Source organism: Cnephaeus nilssonii (assembly GCF_951640355.1).
Source record: "Cnephaeus nilssonii genome assembly, chromosome: 4".
Classification (NCBI taxonomy): Eukaryota; Metazoa; Chordata; class Mammalia; order Chiroptera; family Vespertilionidae; genus Cnephaeus; species Cnephaeus nilssonii.
The window spans coordinates 45,479,561-45,497,569 of record NC_137075.1 but is presented as its reverse complement, the minus strand read 5'-3'; the positions used below and the strand labels follow the sequence as shown (position 1 = coordinate 45,497,569).

At 44.4% G+C, this 18,009-nt stretch overlaps 1 protein-coding gene across 2 annotated transcripts in view; it reads right to left on the bottom strand.

The window, feature by feature from the left end:
- STARD9 (StAR related lipid transfer domain containing 9) overlaps positions 1–11,686 on the bottom strand; it is a 101,621-nt gene extending 89,935 nt beyond the window's left edge. For both annotated transcript variants that reach the window (XM_079768918.1, XM_079768917.1), the window contains exons 1-3: positions 11,547–11,686; positions 9,248–9,317; positions 7,057–7,173 (exon numbers count right to left, since the gene is read on the bottom strand). In XM_079768918.1, coding sequence (XP_079625044.1) covers positions 7,057–7,173; positions 9,248–9,317; positions 11,547–11,593 — 234 coding nt within the window. In that variant the 5' untranslated portion in view covers positions 11,594–11,686. The remainder of the gene's footprint in view (positions 1–7,056; positions 7,174–9,247; positions 9,318–11,546) is intronic.
- Between the last annotated feature and the right edge of the window lie 6,323 nt (positions 11,687–18,009).

Below are 18,009 nucleotides of genomic sequence, written 5' to 3'. Positions count from 1 at the left end.
CTTAGAAGCATGGGCCTTGCTTCTCTCATACTGAGATCATGGTAATCACACAACAGGGATGCCACAGCACTCATGACCTCCCTTATTCAACTCCTGGTTGCCAAGCCCTGGGCTAGGTACTTTACATAAGCATTTCACTTCCTCCTCACAATAACTGAAGCTGAAGAAACTAGGACTCAGAGAGGTTAAGTGATTTCTCCAAAGAAAAACAGCTAAGTGGCTGTGCCTGAATACAAATCCAGGTTTAACTTCAGAGGAGAAGTACATTAACTTTAATATCGATTCAAGCCAGATAAAAATGTAGGACAATTCTGGAGAAGCTTTGGCAAGTCCAAATATTAACAAAGACTAAAAACACAATTCAGACCTGTAACAACCTGCCTTAAGAATGAGAAGTGGGGCCGAAACCGGTTTGGCTCAGTGGCTATAGCGTCGGCCTGTGGACTGAAAGGTCCCAGGTTCGATTCCGGTCAAGGGCATGTACTTTGGTTGCGGGCACATCCCCGGTAGGGGGTGTGCAGGAGGCAGCTGGTCGATGTTTCTCTCTCATCGATGTTTCTAGCTCTCTGTTCCTCTCCCTTCCTCTCTGTAAGAAGTCAATAAAATATATATATTTTTAAAATTGATGTTTCTGTCTCTCTCTCCCTCTCCCTTCCTCTCTGAAATCAATAAAAATAAATAAGTAAATAAGTAAAAAAAAAAAAGAATGAGAAGTGGATTACCATTTGCGACAGCATGGATGGACCTGAAGAGTATTATGCTGAGTGAAATAAGTCACTCAGAGAAAGACAAATACCATAAGATTTCACTTATATATGGACAATATAAGAACAATATAAACGGCCGAAACCGGTTTGGCTCAGTGGATAGAGCGTCGGTCTGCGGACTGGGGGGTCCCGGGTTCGATTCCGGTCAGGGGCGTGTGCATTGGTTGCGGGCACATCCCCGGTGGGGGGTGTGCAGGAGGCGGCTGGTCGATGTGTCTCTCTCATCGATGTTTCTGGCTCTCTATCCCTCTCCCTTTCTCTCTGTGAAAAATCAATAAAATATATTTAAAAAAAAAAAAAAGAACAATATAAACGAACAAACAAAACAGAAACAGATTCATAGATACAGAAAACACACTGATGGTTGCCAGAAGGAAAGAGGGCGAGGGGACTTGGTAAAAAAGGTGAAGAGATTAAGAAGTACAAATTGGTACTTACAAAATAGTCAAGGGGATGTAAAGTGCAGCATGGGGAACACAGTCAATAATATTGTAATAACTGTGTATGGTGCCAGGTGGGAACTAGAAACATCGGGGGGAACACTTTATAAAGTATATGATTGTCTAACCACTGTACTGTGAAAACTAATACAAAATAATATTGAATATAAACTGTAGCTGAAAATTTTTTTTAATTTTAAAAAATGAGAAACTAATGACACTAGGGTCATGGGGTAATGGACAAGATAGTTGATATGATTCCCTGTCATCCCTACCAGTCCCCATCCACTATAGTCTTTTCTCTCTTTCACCTTCCCCTTCTCTCTTTTTCCATCCCTTCCTTTTCCTCTATCCCTCTCCCTCCCACCCCCTTTTTACACTGTAGTGTAGTGAAGAATATGAATTTTGTGTTAAGATGATCCTGTGTTCAAATCTAAGACTCATTTCTGACTTTGGCCAGATCATGTACTAGTAACATCTCTTAACCTAAATTTCCTCAACTACCTATAAAAGAAGGATAAAATCATCTACCTTTTAGGCTATTGAAGGTATCAAACGAGATAATATTTATAAAGAAATGACCAAGTCACTAGTAGACTAAATGGGATTTTTTTAACTTTGGGAGTTAGTGGAAATAGGATGTAATTTAGATTTGGACAGTCTTGGATTTGAATCCCTGCTCTACCTTTACTGGCCAAGTCTTGTAAGCTTTCTGTGCCTCAGCTCCTTACCTATAAAATGGAGTAAATAATATAGATTTAATATATTTGGGGAGATAATCAAAAGAAAGGATAGCCCAGGCTGGTGTGGGTCAGTTGGTTGAGTGTTGTCCCATGCACTGAAAGGTCACTAGTTAAATTCCCAGTCAGGGCTTATACCCAGGTTGCAGGTTCAATCCCCCATAGGGGTGCATACAGGAGGCAACCAATTGATGTCACATTAGTGTTTCTCTTCCTCTTCCTCTCCTTCTCCCTCTCTCTCTGTTAAAAAAAAAAAATCAGCCCTAGCTGGTTTGGCTCAGTGGATAGAGCGTCGGCCTGTGGACTGAAGGGTTGTGGGCTCGATCCCCAGTGGGGGGCGTGCAGGAGGCAGCCAATTAATAATCCTCTCTCATCATTAATGTTTCTCTCTTTCTCTCCCTCTCCCTTCCTCTCTGAAATCAATTAAAAAAAATTTTTTTTAGAATATATGGATATTTGCCTGGCTGGTGTGACTCAGTGGTTGACCCATGGAGGTCACGATTTGATTCCCAGTCAGGACACATACTCAAGTTGTGGACTCAATCCCCAATAAGGGGCGTGCAGGAAGCAGCCCATTGATGATTTTCATCATTGATGTTTCTGTTTCTCCCTCTCCCTTCCTCTCTCTGAAATCAATAAAAAAAATATATTTTTTAAAAGAATGTATGGATATTTAACAAATAAAGCTACCTCTCAGTAGAACGTGCAGTAGCTGATTTGTTCTCTAGATGCCCATGTTTGTTGACATGTGATCTATTTATTCAAGTGTGTCACCACTAAGAACTGGAAATGGCTAAAGCACTAAGGAATCTTGAACTTACCTTTTTTTTAAAATATATTTTATTGATTTTTTACAGAGAGGAAGGGAGAGGGATAGAGAGTTAGAAACATCGATGAGAGAGAAACATCGATCAGTCGCCTCCTGCACACCCCCTACTGGGGATGTGCCCGCAACCAAGGTACATGCCCTTGACCGGAATCGAACCCGGGACCTCTCAGTCCGCAGGCCGACGCTCTATCCACTGAGCCAAACCAGTTTCGGCATTGAACTTATCTTTTGAGACCGTAAAATATGAAAAGAGGGAGGTAGAATGATACAATGCAATGAAAAGACCAACATAAGAAGCATGTGTCTAGTACCACTTGTGCATTAACTGCCTGTATAACCCCATATGAGTCACACGGCTATATCTGAAACATAAGGAGTTGCCATAAATTAGTGGGCAGTGTCTAGAAACATTTTGTATTATCATAGTTGGGATTACTACTGGCATCTAGTGGGTAGAGGCCAGCGAGGCTGCTAAACATCCTACAGTGCACAGGACAGACCCCCAACAACAAGAACTATCTGGTCAAAATATCAACCTTGGCCTAGATGACTGCTAAGTTCCCTTCAAGCTCTCACATTCTAAGAGACTACAATGAGGCAGCACCAACTTCAAATGGGTGAAGTTTTTGTCAACATCTACCAAGCAATAGCTTATAATGTTGCTCAAAATTCCTCTAAGGCCAGTGGGGGAAGTTTTTCCCTCAGATATTTGGATATTCTGAAATCAGAGCTGTATTTCTAAGGGTGATGATAGTCCTTCCTTCACAACAAGAAGAGACCCAGAGATGGAGGAGGCACAGTCCTCCAGGGACTTGGTCCCTCTTTGCAGTTAAAATCAGTGCTTCCAAAACCACGAGTTTCCTTCTGGGCAAGAAGATTAAATACCGTATATTCCGGCGTAAAAGACGACTTTTTAACCCAGGAAAATCTTCTCAAAAGTCGGGGGTCGTCTTATACGCCGGGTGTCATCTTATAGGGTGGGTATATCCCAAACTCTATATTTTAACTGGAAAAGTTGGGGGTCGTCTTATACGCCCAGTCGTCTTATACACCGGAAAATACGGTAATTCTGAATCAAGGTCAGAATAAGATATGATACACACAACAGCAGAGATGAATCTCGACTACATGAAAGAAACCAAACTAAAAAAAAAAAAAAAAAGAAGCCGCCACCAGACTCAAAAGATTACACACTGTTTTATTACATTTGTAGACATCCTGGAACAAAAGGCTACACTCTGTTTTATCAGATGTATAGATATCCTATAGGTAAAACTGTAGGGACAGAACACAAATCAGTGGTTATCAGTGGGTGGGGGTAAGAAGAAGCTTGGCTACAAAGCAACATGAAGGAATTTAGGGGTGATGCACTGTTTTATATATGACTAGAGGCCCAATGCACGAAGATTCGTGCAAGAATGGACCTTCCTTCCCCTGGCTGCCAGCACTGCCTTCGCTCTGGCCCGGAGCCGCCTTTCCACCTTCCCACGCTGCCCAGAGGCCCTGAGCGGCTGGGGTGGTGTGGAACACCTGCGTCGTTGCCATGGCAACAATGCAAGCATCTCCCCCCTGCCCCCGGCCGCTCGGCGCCTGCATATGCAAATTAACCCACAATCTTTGGTTAATTTGCATACTCATTCCTGATTGACTGATGGGCGTCGCAAAGGTACAGTCAATTAGCATGTTACTCTTTTATTAGTGTAGATGGTAAACTACACAACTGTGTTTGTCAAAACTCATAGAACTGTACACTAAAAGGGTGAATTTTACTATATCTAAATTATACTTCAATAAGACTGACCCCTTTCTCTACAACCCCCTAAATATGATCACCAATGCTGCAGAGAAGATAGCTATACTTTGGGAGAGGATAAACTGGATGACACCTAAATTCCTTCCCATCCCAAGTCCTATGATTTTAGGATAATCTGCCTCTCCTACTCCCTGGTGATCTCAGAGCCATAGGGATTAGGGTGAAGTCTAGACTCCAATCTCTGTGTTAAAGTAATGAATCCCTCTGACCAAATCATATGGATGTGAGTCCTGCCACCATTCTGGGACCTCTGGCCCTACTCCATCTTGTGACAAAGTTTCCTTTGCTTCTCTCTCCTATCCTGACTCCCGTTGGGACCAATGAGGCCTTAGACAATTAATAAACAAGCAGAATCAACCTCAGGACACTCCGGTTTTATCTCTCTGCACAGGCTTCCTGTCCAAAATCCCATTTGATCTTTCCAATCATATGAGGCAACAAAGGAAAAATCATATTTATGAATCCTCATCATCTATGGACTTCTAAGCTTCCACTAGATTATTTTTATACATTTAAACTACATAAAGTAAAACGTGAGCCTCACACAAAATCATACCCCAGCTTATTGATATATATAGATATATAGATATATATATGTAGTTTTTTAATTTACAAATATACACACACCTCCCAGATTATTGATTGTATCAAATGTTACACAAAACAGTTCATTTTTCTTAGGTACAGAACAGCCAGCTCTAAGTGTGCTATGGCCAGGGAAGACTGAAATAGCTACTAGTATGTTCCCACTTTCTACTAATAGGAAGAGCACTGCCTTCTATGCCCCAAGTAGTCACAACTGTGAACTGCTGTAGACATTCCATCCTCTTATTTGAGAGTCGGTTTCTTTCCTGGCTCTTCTTGGAGAATCTCAGTAAAACAATTACAAATACCAGTAACCAGACACCTCAGCAATACTTGGGTGCTGGGATACAAATCAAGGGCCATTAGACAAGCCTGCACCTGCCAGTTCCCTCATCTCCAAAGGACAGAGAAGGCTCAGCAGGGGCCATGTAATGCCCGCACTGCCTTTTTCTGCTGAGGATTTACAGCAAATCCAGTTTGACTACAAAGGTAGGGGAAAGAACCCACAGAGACAACAAATCCCACAATGGTCTCAGGTCTTGTTTCCACATGTTCCCCTCAAAAGGTTCAGAACTATCCAATCATCTTCAGAAATGTGCATCAACGGAAGATCAGTACTGTCCTCTAAGTCACTCAAGCTTGATAGCATTGTTCCTTTGGCATAATTAGAAAGTTTCACAAAAGACTAAAATACTGCCCTAGCCGGTTTGTCTCAGTGGATAGAAGCATCAGCCGGCAGACTGAAGGGTCTCAGGTCAGATTCCGGTCAAGGGCACATGTCGCGTTTGTAGACTGGATCCCCAGCCCTGGTCAGGGCTCCTGTGGGAAGCAACCAATCTATGTTTCTCTCTCTCTCTCTGTTTCTCTCCCCACTCCCTTCTACGCTCTCTAAAAAACAATGGAAAAATATCCTCAGGTGAGGATTAACAAAAACAAACAAAAAAGACTAAAATACTTAGAAAACACTTTGGCTTTTTATTCAAAGGTATATAGACAGATAGGCAATTGTTGTCCAGGGTTCCCCCAAAAATATTTCCCTTTCCAATGGTATTTTCTAAAGACATACTCCTGAAGTGTTTTCTTTCAGATGTATAAGTATGATGATACTGATCCATGAAGGCCAAATAAATGATATTTCTAATTTTAGGGATGGATTTTCATAGAATCCCTGGAGGTTCCTGGGGTGAGGGCTATTGTCTATGGTCACAGAACTGAATGAGGCAAGGCTTGCTGGCCAGCATGGGGACTGAGGTCATGACCTTGGACAGGACATCAGAACAATGCTGTTGCTTCACAGAAACAGAGGGAAGTCCTGTAGATCCACCTGGTAAGACCTGCTGTCTCGGAAACTTGTGAGAGAGCTGGGCAGCACTACCAGACACAGGAAGCATGACCAACAGCCTTAGCTGATCCTCTCAATCCTCACCAGATCAACAGAATTCACCTCTTACGTACATTGCAGGCTGGCAGACTAGCTGTCTAGCCCTTTGCACTCAGCCTAGAAGCACAAGCCTGAGGCACAAAGAAGATACTAACCTCTAGGATTCCTGGGCCCTTCCACTGCATGCAACACAAGGCCAAGTTTGACATGAGCCCATTCACTTACCATAGGAGCAGACACTACCTAAACTAACTTGTACCCACTGAATCATGCTGAGCCCAAAGCCTAAATAAACACTAGCCAAGTCCCATGCCCTGAGCAAGCAGTCCTTTCCTCTTTCTGCAACTGATGCCTCTCACTACCACTTTTTAGATTAAACATCAATAGTTTCTAACCAAATTACTATAAGTAAGAAATATGAAGGGTCCAGATTCCATGTTAATTTCCCAATAATTATACAGTTACGAAAAACTGATTAGAGTGAAGGAAAAATGACATTACCACATCCTGAGATGCATATTGGGGGTCCTCTGGGTTGACGGACCAGTAGCAGTAATCAAAGCCGAATGCCACAACCTTCTCCCGGGAGTCGCCAAAGCCATCTGATCGACTGTCCACCTAAAATCAAATATAGGATCCAGTGTCTTCTCTATTATAATATTGGAATCTGGCTAGTGGCACTAGATTCCTCTCTGCTGTAGCTAGACAGACCTGAACTGGTCATGAGAATCTTTATGATATCTATCTAAAAAAAGAACACAAGTCCCAAAACCGGTTTGGCTCAGTGGATAGAGCGTCGGCCTTCGGACTGAAAGGTCCTGGATTCGATTCCGGTCAAGGGCATGTACCTTGGTTGCGGGCACGTCCCCAGTGGGGGGTGTGCAGGAGGCAGCTGATCGATGTTTCTCTCATCGATGTTTCTAGCTCTCTATCCCTCTACCTTCCTCTCTATAAAAAATCAATTAAAAAAATATATTAAAAAACAAAAAAGAACACAAGTAACCTCTGTCCTCATCTTGTTAGGTACAATAAAGCCAAAGAGAATTAATTAAATATCTGTCTGTCATACTATCACATATCTGCCTACAAATGAGATATAGAACACCTTGGGAGAGAAACGTTTACATCTCCAAGCATCTTCTTATCACTATCATTTTTCCCTCTAAGTATTTCTATAGCAGATACAGAAATACATGAATTCTTTAGTCCCTGGGCCTGACAGGCTCTATCAACCTAAGGATTTCACCGTGAATTAGAAAGCATATTGGACAGAAGAGCTAGGACCAATCCAACTGCCCAAGGTAAACGAGGCCAGAGCCAGAGCTTGGAACTGTACCGACAACCTCAAGGTACTGTGCTGGGGAGAATGGCGTTATTCACAGAAATGCCTGTCTTTTCTATTTAAAATTTAGACTCTGAACAGGGAGAGACAAGCCCTAGCAGAAGGACCCACAGATCACAGTAAAATGAGGCTGTCAGAATGACTAAGAGATTCTTAGATAACTGACCTCAGGGAAGCAACCAGCCAGCGAGGTGTGCAAGAGGCAGATTCGAGTTTGATCTTGGCCAGGAATTATTAAGAACCAAAAATATGATCTCTCAGAACAAAGCAGCTGAAGTGATTAGGCAACAGAGATATAAGTAAGAGACAGCAAAGAATAAAAGGTGTTTTGTCCCCAGGGAGCTCCTGTTGACAGTTTGATGGTTCCTGTTCTCTTTTAGCAGAGGGCTACTGACAAAAGAAAACAGATCACATCACAGGAGTAACCTGTGAGTGGGCATGGCTGGGAGGCCTGGGGTCCAGATAACCCTCACTCTGTTACCCTCCACTCTCTGAGGCAAAGAAAAAGAATCACTTCCACTAGCCTGGGAAAAGAGGAATGGGATGGAGGAAATTAGCCTTAGAAGTGGAGAGAGGTAGAGGAGGAAAGACCCACAATTTGTCCAATTGTGACTCAAAAATCGGTCAAATCTGTGAAAGAGAATTTGTAACAAGACTCAGACTAGTGACTGACTCTCTTCTGAGATCTGACGGTTCTTACTCGGTCCTCACTATGGCCAAGATGAATCCTGCATTAGCAGATGCACACACCCCTAGACCAGTGGTCGGCAAACTCATTAGTCAACAGAGCCAAATATCAACAGTACAACGATTGAAATTTCTTTGGAGAGCCAAATTTTTTAAACTTAAACTTCTTCTAACGCCACTTCTTCAAAATAGACTCGCCCAGGCCGTGGTATTTTGTGGAAGAGCCACACTCAAGGGGGCAAAGAGCCACACGTGGCTCGCGAGCCGCAGTTTGCCGACCACGGCTCTAGACCAAATGATTCGAAATGAGAGGCTTGGGACAAAGTCTAACTAGTGCTCAGGTGAGTTAAGTATACACATGGACTGTCCCCAACATGATTTAAGCTGGCCATGCCTGCCTCCCCTACATCCCCTTGTGTTTACTTTCAAAGAGGCTGCTGCCCAGTTTCCAAAACAGCTGCACCCTATTTGATGGAACTTGAGCTGCAGCAGCAACATGCCCTGCACTTCTTTCCTACTTTTTTTTATATTTGCTTGGTGGTTGGTCAAAGCTCTTCCACTCTCCCTCTCTAAACACATGCACATACACACTTTCACCTCAGAAGCCCTTAATGATACGAGCCCCTCAGTGGAGAGAAAAAAGGAAAACAATTTCAGGCTTACCTTTAAATTCCTGATTTTTACCACTTTGCCATCGATTTCCACAATAATTCTTCCTCCTTCTTTGGTCTCCCTAGAAACGAGACCCAAACCCATAAAAAACATTGCTTTCTTTTTCTTAATCAAGAAAAGAGAAGCTGAGCCCAGTGCTATTGGGACAAAATGTTTCCCGACTCCTGTCTCCATAACTGCGGTGTCTGTCTCCATAAGTGGCTGAAAGCATCAGATCTACTCCTGAATCTGTGTTCCTGAATCTTCAGCCGGCTAGAATCACTCACACCTGGATGTCATCTGCAGTCCTGACAACCTACTGCCTGCTGCTCAAGGCTCTTCACATGAGCTCAGTAAATAAGCTTTGCGCCCTTCTTTCCACCTCACTTTTGTTTAATGAGATGTTACTCTCTTCTGTGACTGCAAATAACAATTCCATTTCAACAGCATTTTCTTAATCTAATCCATGCAATTATAAATTCTTAGTTCCCAAGGAACAGAGAAGTTCCTGTGAGGAGTAGTCAATGTTGTTATCCTGAGAACCCCTAAAAGCACAGTTTTGCAAGAAGAGGATCTGCCACAGGGCCCTGGCCAGGTAGCTCAGCTGGTTGGATTGTCCAAAAGGTTGTGGGTTCGATTCCCAGTCAGAGCACATACCTAGGTTTCGGTTTCTATCCCTGGTCAGGGAATGTATGGGAGGCAAAAAAATAAAAATAAAAATAAAAACATTAAAAAAATCCTGTCAAGGGCACGTACCTCGGTTGCAGGCTCAATCCCCGTCCTGGTTGGGGCATGTGTGGCAGGCAACCGATCACTGTCTCTCTCACACCAATGTTTCTCTCTGTCTCTCCCACTCCCTTCCATTTTGAGAAAAAAATATCATTGGGTGACAATTAACAAAAAAAAAAAAAAAAAAAAAAGCCAACAAACCAACCTTGAGCCACCACACCTGGTAAAGCAGAAGCCAGATGTAATCAATTTACCAATCTAAACACAGCAATTCAGGCACGTGATGCTTTCCTTTTTTTCTTCATTATATCCCTTTTGCCTTTTTCCTACTTTCTTTTCTGTTTTTCTTGTTTCTCCCCCCATCTCACTCCTCTCCTCATTATTCTGTCAACTTCATGACTTTTCAAAGCCAATCACCTCCCTATCAGGACAAACACAATCCCTGCTAGCACCGAATTTTATTATGGGAGACAATACCTTTTTGAGCCTTCTGCCCCAATTTTCAAGCCATCTTATGTCCTGGAAATTTTTTAACGTCCCAAACAATTCCAACATGTGCCACTGTCCCAAATCACACTCTCCACAGCTTTATGTCCTATTACTCACCTCCCTCCACATACCCTCTCCCCAAATAACTAAACTTACCTGTTTCCTAACAGTCTAAGTCCTTTGCTCTCTGTTTTTTATACCTTCTCCACCTATCAACAAACTCTCATAGGTCTTTAAAAAACAGTTCATGCATATATGCATAACCCATGGGCACAGACAGTGGGGTGGCGAGAGCCTGGGGCAGGAGTGAACTGGAGGGGTCGATGAGGGAAAAGGGGGGACATATTGTAATACTTTCAACAATAAAGATTTTTTTTTTAAAGGGGTTCAAACACCAACCCTTCTGTGAAGCTTTCCCTGACTTCCCAAACCTACGTATGGAAAGTTGGTGAAAAAAGGAAGACATTACGTGGCTGGACACTGGATGCCTCAAGAGCTGAGAGGTGCAGCATCGGATTCACCCCGGAGGAAATGGGCACTGCCAAGGCTGAGCTGAGAGAAGGGGTTAGAATAACTTCCCCTATTGCACGGTTCTGCTGTCTAGCATAGCATGAAGCCACGACCTCTCTGGGCCTCAGTTTCCCTCTCAGACCTTACACGCGGCCTTTCGCCACACCTTCGCAGAGAAACCCACGTGCACCCACAATGCCTCCTGAGTGCTCGCAGAAGTACCGAGCGCCACCGAGCAGAGTGAGGAGACTGACAGTCCCTCTCCGCAGCCCTTCTCCGCGCACCCAGCGAGACACGCCCAACGCGTGCCTCCAGACTGGAGCTGTGGTCCCTCACAACTGCCTGCGGGACCCCGAAACGGGGCAGCCCACCCCTGTCCACCCAGGAACCGCTATCCCCCGGGGCACAACGCGAAAGCTCAAGCCGAGGTCTCCGCCTGCCAGGCCGTTAAGGTTTCCGGACCCGGGCCGCTGGGCCACTTTGTGTCCGATGGCTCCCCGCCGGAATCACCTCCCGGGGAGGCGGGGACCTCGCCCTCCTAACTCGCTGGACGCCTCAGGCGCCCCCTCCCGCCCAGACTCACCTCTTGCTGAGGGGCCGCACCCTCACGGCCACCCGCACGTTCGCCATCCCTCGGCCTCCGCCCAAGCCTGGCAAGACGGCCCAGCCGCAGCATCACCAGCCCCAGCCCCAACCCCAACTTCGCCGCAGCCCCGGCCCAGCCTCTCCGCCCCGCGCGCCCCCCCGCCCCGCGGCCCCGCCCCTGCGCGCGCCCAGGCCGGCTGGGGCGGTGCCTGTGAGCTCCCGCCAATCCTGAGCCCAGTAGGGAAATGACGTCGTCCCGCCCCGCCCCGCCCCGCCCGCGAGCCTCGGGAGACAGCCACGCCCAAACGCCCGCCCCATCGCGGCCGGGGCGGTGCCAGTTTAGCCTCCGCCAATCCTGAGCCCCCCGGGCGGGGACCCCGCCCGCCCGGCCGGGACTCCCCTACTGGGAACTAGCTGTTGTTCTCCCACTGCTTGACAATGCTGGTGGCAGTCAAGTAAGTCCGTCAAACTTTGGCGAAAGTGACTTGCTAAATACTTTTATTCGCCGAATTGGCCCGAGCTGTCAATTCTTTGGTTAAGTTTTAGGGGCATAAATGAACTGGAGAACACCGATGTTTTTGCAGTTCCCAGCGAAGAGCAGTGTCGTTCTTTGAGGAGTCATGTGGAGTGAAGGAGCCCACTGGCGAGCTCTCGATTGTGCCGGAAACCTCATGGCCACCCTGGCAGTGTCTGTGCTCGCGGAGGGAATGCTTTCGGACAGAATTGGTTCATTAATTCGCCCAGGAAATAACCACTGAGTACCTACCAAAAGAGTTAAATGCTCTTCTAAGGCGTTGGTGATACAGTCTTCTCCTTCGTGGAAATTGAAATCTACAGGGAAGAGAAAAGAGACAATAAGTTTTAAAAAAAAAATGTATACTATGTCAAATGGTGCTAAGTGACATTTTTTAAAAAGCAGGATACGAAGATGGTCTCTATGTGTATGTAGGGGGAAAGATGCTATTTTATATAGGGTCTTCAAGAAAGACCTCACGGAGAAGGTGGCACTTGACTAGATTTCAAGAAAGGGAGGGAGCTATGCAGGTATTCATTTACTTAACAACTGGAGACCCGGTGCATGAATTTGTGCACATTGAAAGGAAATTAATTAGAAGAAATATTTCAATATCACTATTCACCCTTTCTCTATAATAGTAGTGTCAACCAAATTCACAATCGGCAATGACAGATCAAAACACACACATGTGATTGGCACCAGCGAGAGCTTTATATGTATCACCCATGCGCAAGTCAACTTAGCCTTTTATAGATATAGAATAAACTTGCTTAATTAGACCTACTTTCTGAGATAGCTAAGCTTTTTCCAGCCCAGTAAAGCACCCCAACTTCTCTTTCAGATAATTGTCAGCAACACACCAGCAAATATCAACACGAAGCAGATTATTATTGTAGATCACACAGGGATTACAAAGGGTAAAGTATTTAACTGCAGCGGTGTTTGACTATATTCTGCGCAGTGAGAAAACCTGAAGTCATTTTCAAGGTCCACCATTTCTTACTTCTTTTCAGTCGGGTCAAGTTTCTACGCTTTCTAAATCTCCATTTTCTGGCTAATGAAAAGAAAATAGGACTCCACCGAGTGTCCTATCTACCTAATCCAGGATGTCTGTGAGGATCAAATGAGATGAGGCACAGGAAAACACTTCACAGACATTTGGTTAAAGTGTGAAATGTTTCTACCTGGCTATAAAGCAAGTCATTTCCCTGGGCTGAAGAAACTCCAAGGGGGCTAGTTGCTAGGGAGAAGAAGCCGGGTGTTGCTATGTTACATCATTACCCAGGACCCACAGCCACCATTTCTGGGCTGGGCTTGGCTGTGGGCTGCATTTTATGCCCTGGGGTCTTGGCAACATTGGCTGTGATTTGGTGGGCTGTTGCTCCAGGATGGTGGTAGTGCCTGTGTCCCACTTGGGGGAAGCTGAATGTTGCTTTGTGGGCACCAGGCCCGCAATGCCGTTTCTTTGTAAATGGCCAGTGCGCCTCACAGCAGCTCCTGCATTGAGCACCTGCCCCCTGGTGGTCAGTGTACATCATAGTAACCGGTCGGATGGGCACTTAGCATATTAGCCTTTTATATATATAGACTAGAGGCCCAGTGCACAAAATTCAAGCACGGGTAGGGTCTCTAGTGGCTGCTGGCTGCCAGCCGGGGCCTCCCTTGCTCCAGCTGCCTGCCACAGCCAGCGGCCAGGGCCTCCCTTCACACCCACCTTGGCCTGGCACCGCCTGCTCACCTGCTCCACCATCCCACCGTGGTCCTGCTCTCGTCAGAGACCATCAGGGCCGGCAGCACCTCCACTGCCATCCACTGCCAGCACCATGTCACCGATACCTGCCATGTTCCGCGCCACTCCCTGGTGGTCAGCGCACGTCTAACTCTTGGTTGGTCGAACTTCTGCCCATAAGGACAATTTACATATTAGCCTTATATTACTAGTATATAGGATGTTTCCTAAGTAAGTACGTATTATAACAGGTTTTGCTCTAAGCACAAGGGATAAAGAAGTAAAGAAAACAGCTCACAGAGCTTGGTGCAAGAGACGGAGACTAACAAGTATAGCTATTTAGTAAAATGTATGTCAGATTAGCTGAAGAGAAAAAATAAAGCAGAAAATGGGATAGGAAGTGAGTAGAGAGGGTGATGGAATTTTAGATGATATGGCCAGGGAAGATCTCACTGAGAATGTGACACTTGAGGAAAATCTGAAGGATGTAGAAGAAGAGTATGCTGCCCTGGCCTGGTAGCTCAGTTGGTCACAACATCATCATGATATAGCAAGGTTGCGGGCACATACAAGAATCAACCAATGAATGCATAAATAAGTGGAACAACAAATTGATGTTTCTCTCTCCCTTCCTCTCTCTCAAAAAATCTATCTATATAAAAGCCAAGCAACTGGAACACCATAACAACTGGAATTATGGGTCGCTATGACGCACACTATAGCCGGCCAACCAGCTCAATCGGGGTGGCCCCTCCCCTGGCTGGCCATGCCCCCAGCCAGCCTCCCCACCTCAATTGGGGGTGGAGCCAGCCAGCCAACGGCCCACGGCCCCTCCCCCCAGCGGTCCACACCCCCAACCCCTCCAATCGGTCCTCCACCCCGATTGGGGGCGGTGCCAGCCGGCCAACTGCCCACAGCTCCTCTCCCCTCTGGCCAGGCCTGATCGGCCTCCATCAGGGGGGCTGGCCGGACCCCACCCGTGCACAAATTCGTGCAATTGGCCTCTAGTAAATAAATAAAAATTAAAAGAAGAGTATGCAATTATCTAGAAGAAGGACAATTCCAGAGACAGGGAACAGATCAATGTAAAGGACCTGAGCTTGGAGAGAGCATGGAATGTTAGAGTAACAGCAAGAAAGCTCCATTGTGGGGTACAATGGAGTGACAGTCATTAGAGATAGCATGAGGCCATGGCAAAGTTTTTAGATTTTATTCTAGGTGAGCTGGAAAAACCACTGGAAAGTTTTTTTTTAATTATTTTTTAATTTATTGATTAAGTTATTACATTTGTGTCATTATCCCCCCCCCCCCCCCTCATGCTCCTCACCCCCCTGTTGTCTGTGTCTATTGGTTAGGCCTATATGCATGCATACAAGTCCTTTGGTTGATCTCTCCCCCTTACCCCACCCTCCCCTACTTTCCCTCTGAGGTTTGACGGTCTGATCGATGCTTCTCTGTCTCTGGATCTGTTTTTGTTCATCAGTTTGTTGTTCATTATATTCCATAAATGAGTGAGATCATGTGATATTTCTTATCATTTGCAACAGCATGGATGAACTGGAGAGTATTATGCTAAGTGAAATAAGCCAGTCAGAGAAAGATAAATACCACTGGAAAGTTTTAAGGAGTAGAATAAAATGTGATTTATGCTTTTGGAAGATTACTCTGACTGCTGTTTTGAGACCGTTCTGATGAATGGGGAAGGATGTGAACCCAAGAGAGACCAGTCAGGAGGCTAGTTTAGTACTCCAGTGGTGGTAACAGAGACAATGAGTCACATCAGGCATGTTCCTGAAGCAGTTCACCTACCCAGTCTCTTCTCTCTCATCTATTTGAAAGTACCCTTCCCTAAAGTATTGGGGCAGGGGCAGCTGGTTTACAGTTCAGATGCACCTGAAATCCTAGTCTTCTGATGGCTTCTCTACTCACTGTGCTTTGCAGTGAAAAGAATCACTGTTTTAGGGAAAACAGTCTGGAGGTTTCTCAAAAAAAATACAACTACCTTATGATCCAGCAATACCACTTCTGAGTATTTAACTGAAGAAAATAAAAGTGCTATCTTGAAAATAAATTTGCACCTCCATATTTATTGCATTATTCACAATTAGCCAAATCATAGAAACAAACTACAGTGTGCCAGAAACAGGGATGAAGACCATCCTATATAATAAAAGCATAATATGCAAATCAACCAAACGGCCGAGCAGCGGAACTACCATCCAGACAACCATCCGGATAACCATCTGGGACCACGCTATGACACCCACTGGCTCCAGGACCGCCAAGGCGGGTGCGATGCAATTGGTTGGGGGCCTAGCCATCGCCCCATGATCGCCCCACAGATGGAGGCCCAGGCAGCTGGGCGGGGCCTCCTTTTGTGAGGGAAGCCTAGGTCCTGGGTGCTGGAGGGAAGCTGGTGCCAGTAGCCAGGGGAAGGAAGGCCTACTCTTGTACGAATTTCGTGCATCAGGCCCCTAGTATCATATATATAGGGTGTCACATAAAAATGTATACACACTTGCCGAAACCGGTTTGGCTCAGTGGATAGAGTGTCAGCCTGCGGACTGAAAGCTCCCAGGTTCGATTCCGGTCAAGGGCATGTACCTTGGTTGTGGGCACATCCCCAGTAGGGGTTGTGCAAGAGGCAGCTGATCGATGTTTCTCTATCATCGGTGTTTCTAACTCTCTATCCCTCTCTTCCTCTCTGTAAAAAATCAATAAAATATATATATAAAAAAATGTATACACACTTAACAGCTGATCTTTATTTTCAAATTTAATAATTATTCAAAGTGTGTACACATTTTGGGGGGACACACTAAATTTCTTATAAATCACAATATCACAGGGTTGCAAAGTGATGATACTCTACTTTTACCATTCTTCATTTATGAGTTAAAATACTTCTATAAAAAGAAACTTTTTCTCATCAACTATTTGATTACCCTGAGGTACAGTTCACATTGCAAAGCAGCACAAATACTGTTTCAATTACCAATTGTCAAAATAAGTTGGGTTCCCTAGCACTTCCCAAAGATGGTTAATAAATGATTGATGTTATTTTAAATATTATTATAAAATCATGGATTTAAGCATATAGTCAGCCCTCCCTATCCTTTGGTTCCACATCTGCAGAGCCAAGCAACCATATATTGAAAACATTAAAAAAAAAAAAAAGTAGAAACTACATTGTTGCTGATGTGTACTAAGCAGTTAGACCTACAATGGCTGTGTCTGTATTGAACATGTACAGACTTTTTTTTTCTTATCATTATTCCCTAAACAATACAGTATAACAACTACTAGATGTACCGGTTAATAATGCGGATTTTTTTCAATAGAGTTACACATATGTTGATATATATACGATTTGATGTGTATGCTATTTTGTTGTATTGACAACAAGCTTAAAAACTTCATGTCAAATTTTCTGAAGGTATTAACATCATAAATATTTTTACACTTAAAAATGTCGAATTTTATGCCAAAAATAAAGCATTTGCGGGAAGTTTTAATCCATTACTTTATTTTGAAGAAAGTGCTGCTGAAAATTGTCGTATACTTCGGGAAGCTTATGGTGAACATGCTCCATCCATCTCAAGATACTTGTGAACGCTGGTTGAAACGCTTTAAAAGTGATGATTTCGATGTGAAAGACAACATCCAAGTCAACCGAAAAAGTTTGGAGACCAACAATTATAAGCATTATTAGATGAAGATGTGTGTCAAACTCAAAAACAACTTGCAGAAAGGTTAAACTTCACTCAGCAAACAATTTCCCATCATTTACAAGCAATGGGAAAGATTTTAAAGGAAGGAAAATGGGTGCCACACCAAGTGAACGAAAGACAAATGGAAAATCGAAGTCATCAGTAAAATGTTGCTTCAACAGCACAAAAGAAAGTCTTTTTTGCATCGAATTGTGACTGGCGCTGAAAAGTGGATTTATTTTGAGAATCCCAAAAGCACAAAATCATGGGTTGATCCAGGTCAACCATCAACATCGACTACAAGGCCAAATTGCTTCAGAAAGAAGACAATGCTCTGCGTTTGATGGGATCAGGAAGGTGTGGTGTATTATAAGCTTCTAAAACAGGTGAAACCGTTAATACTGATCGCTACCGACATCAAATAATCAATTTGAACCACGTTTTGATTGTGAAATGACCAGAATGTGCCAGAAGACACGGCAAAGTAATTTTGCTTCATGATAAC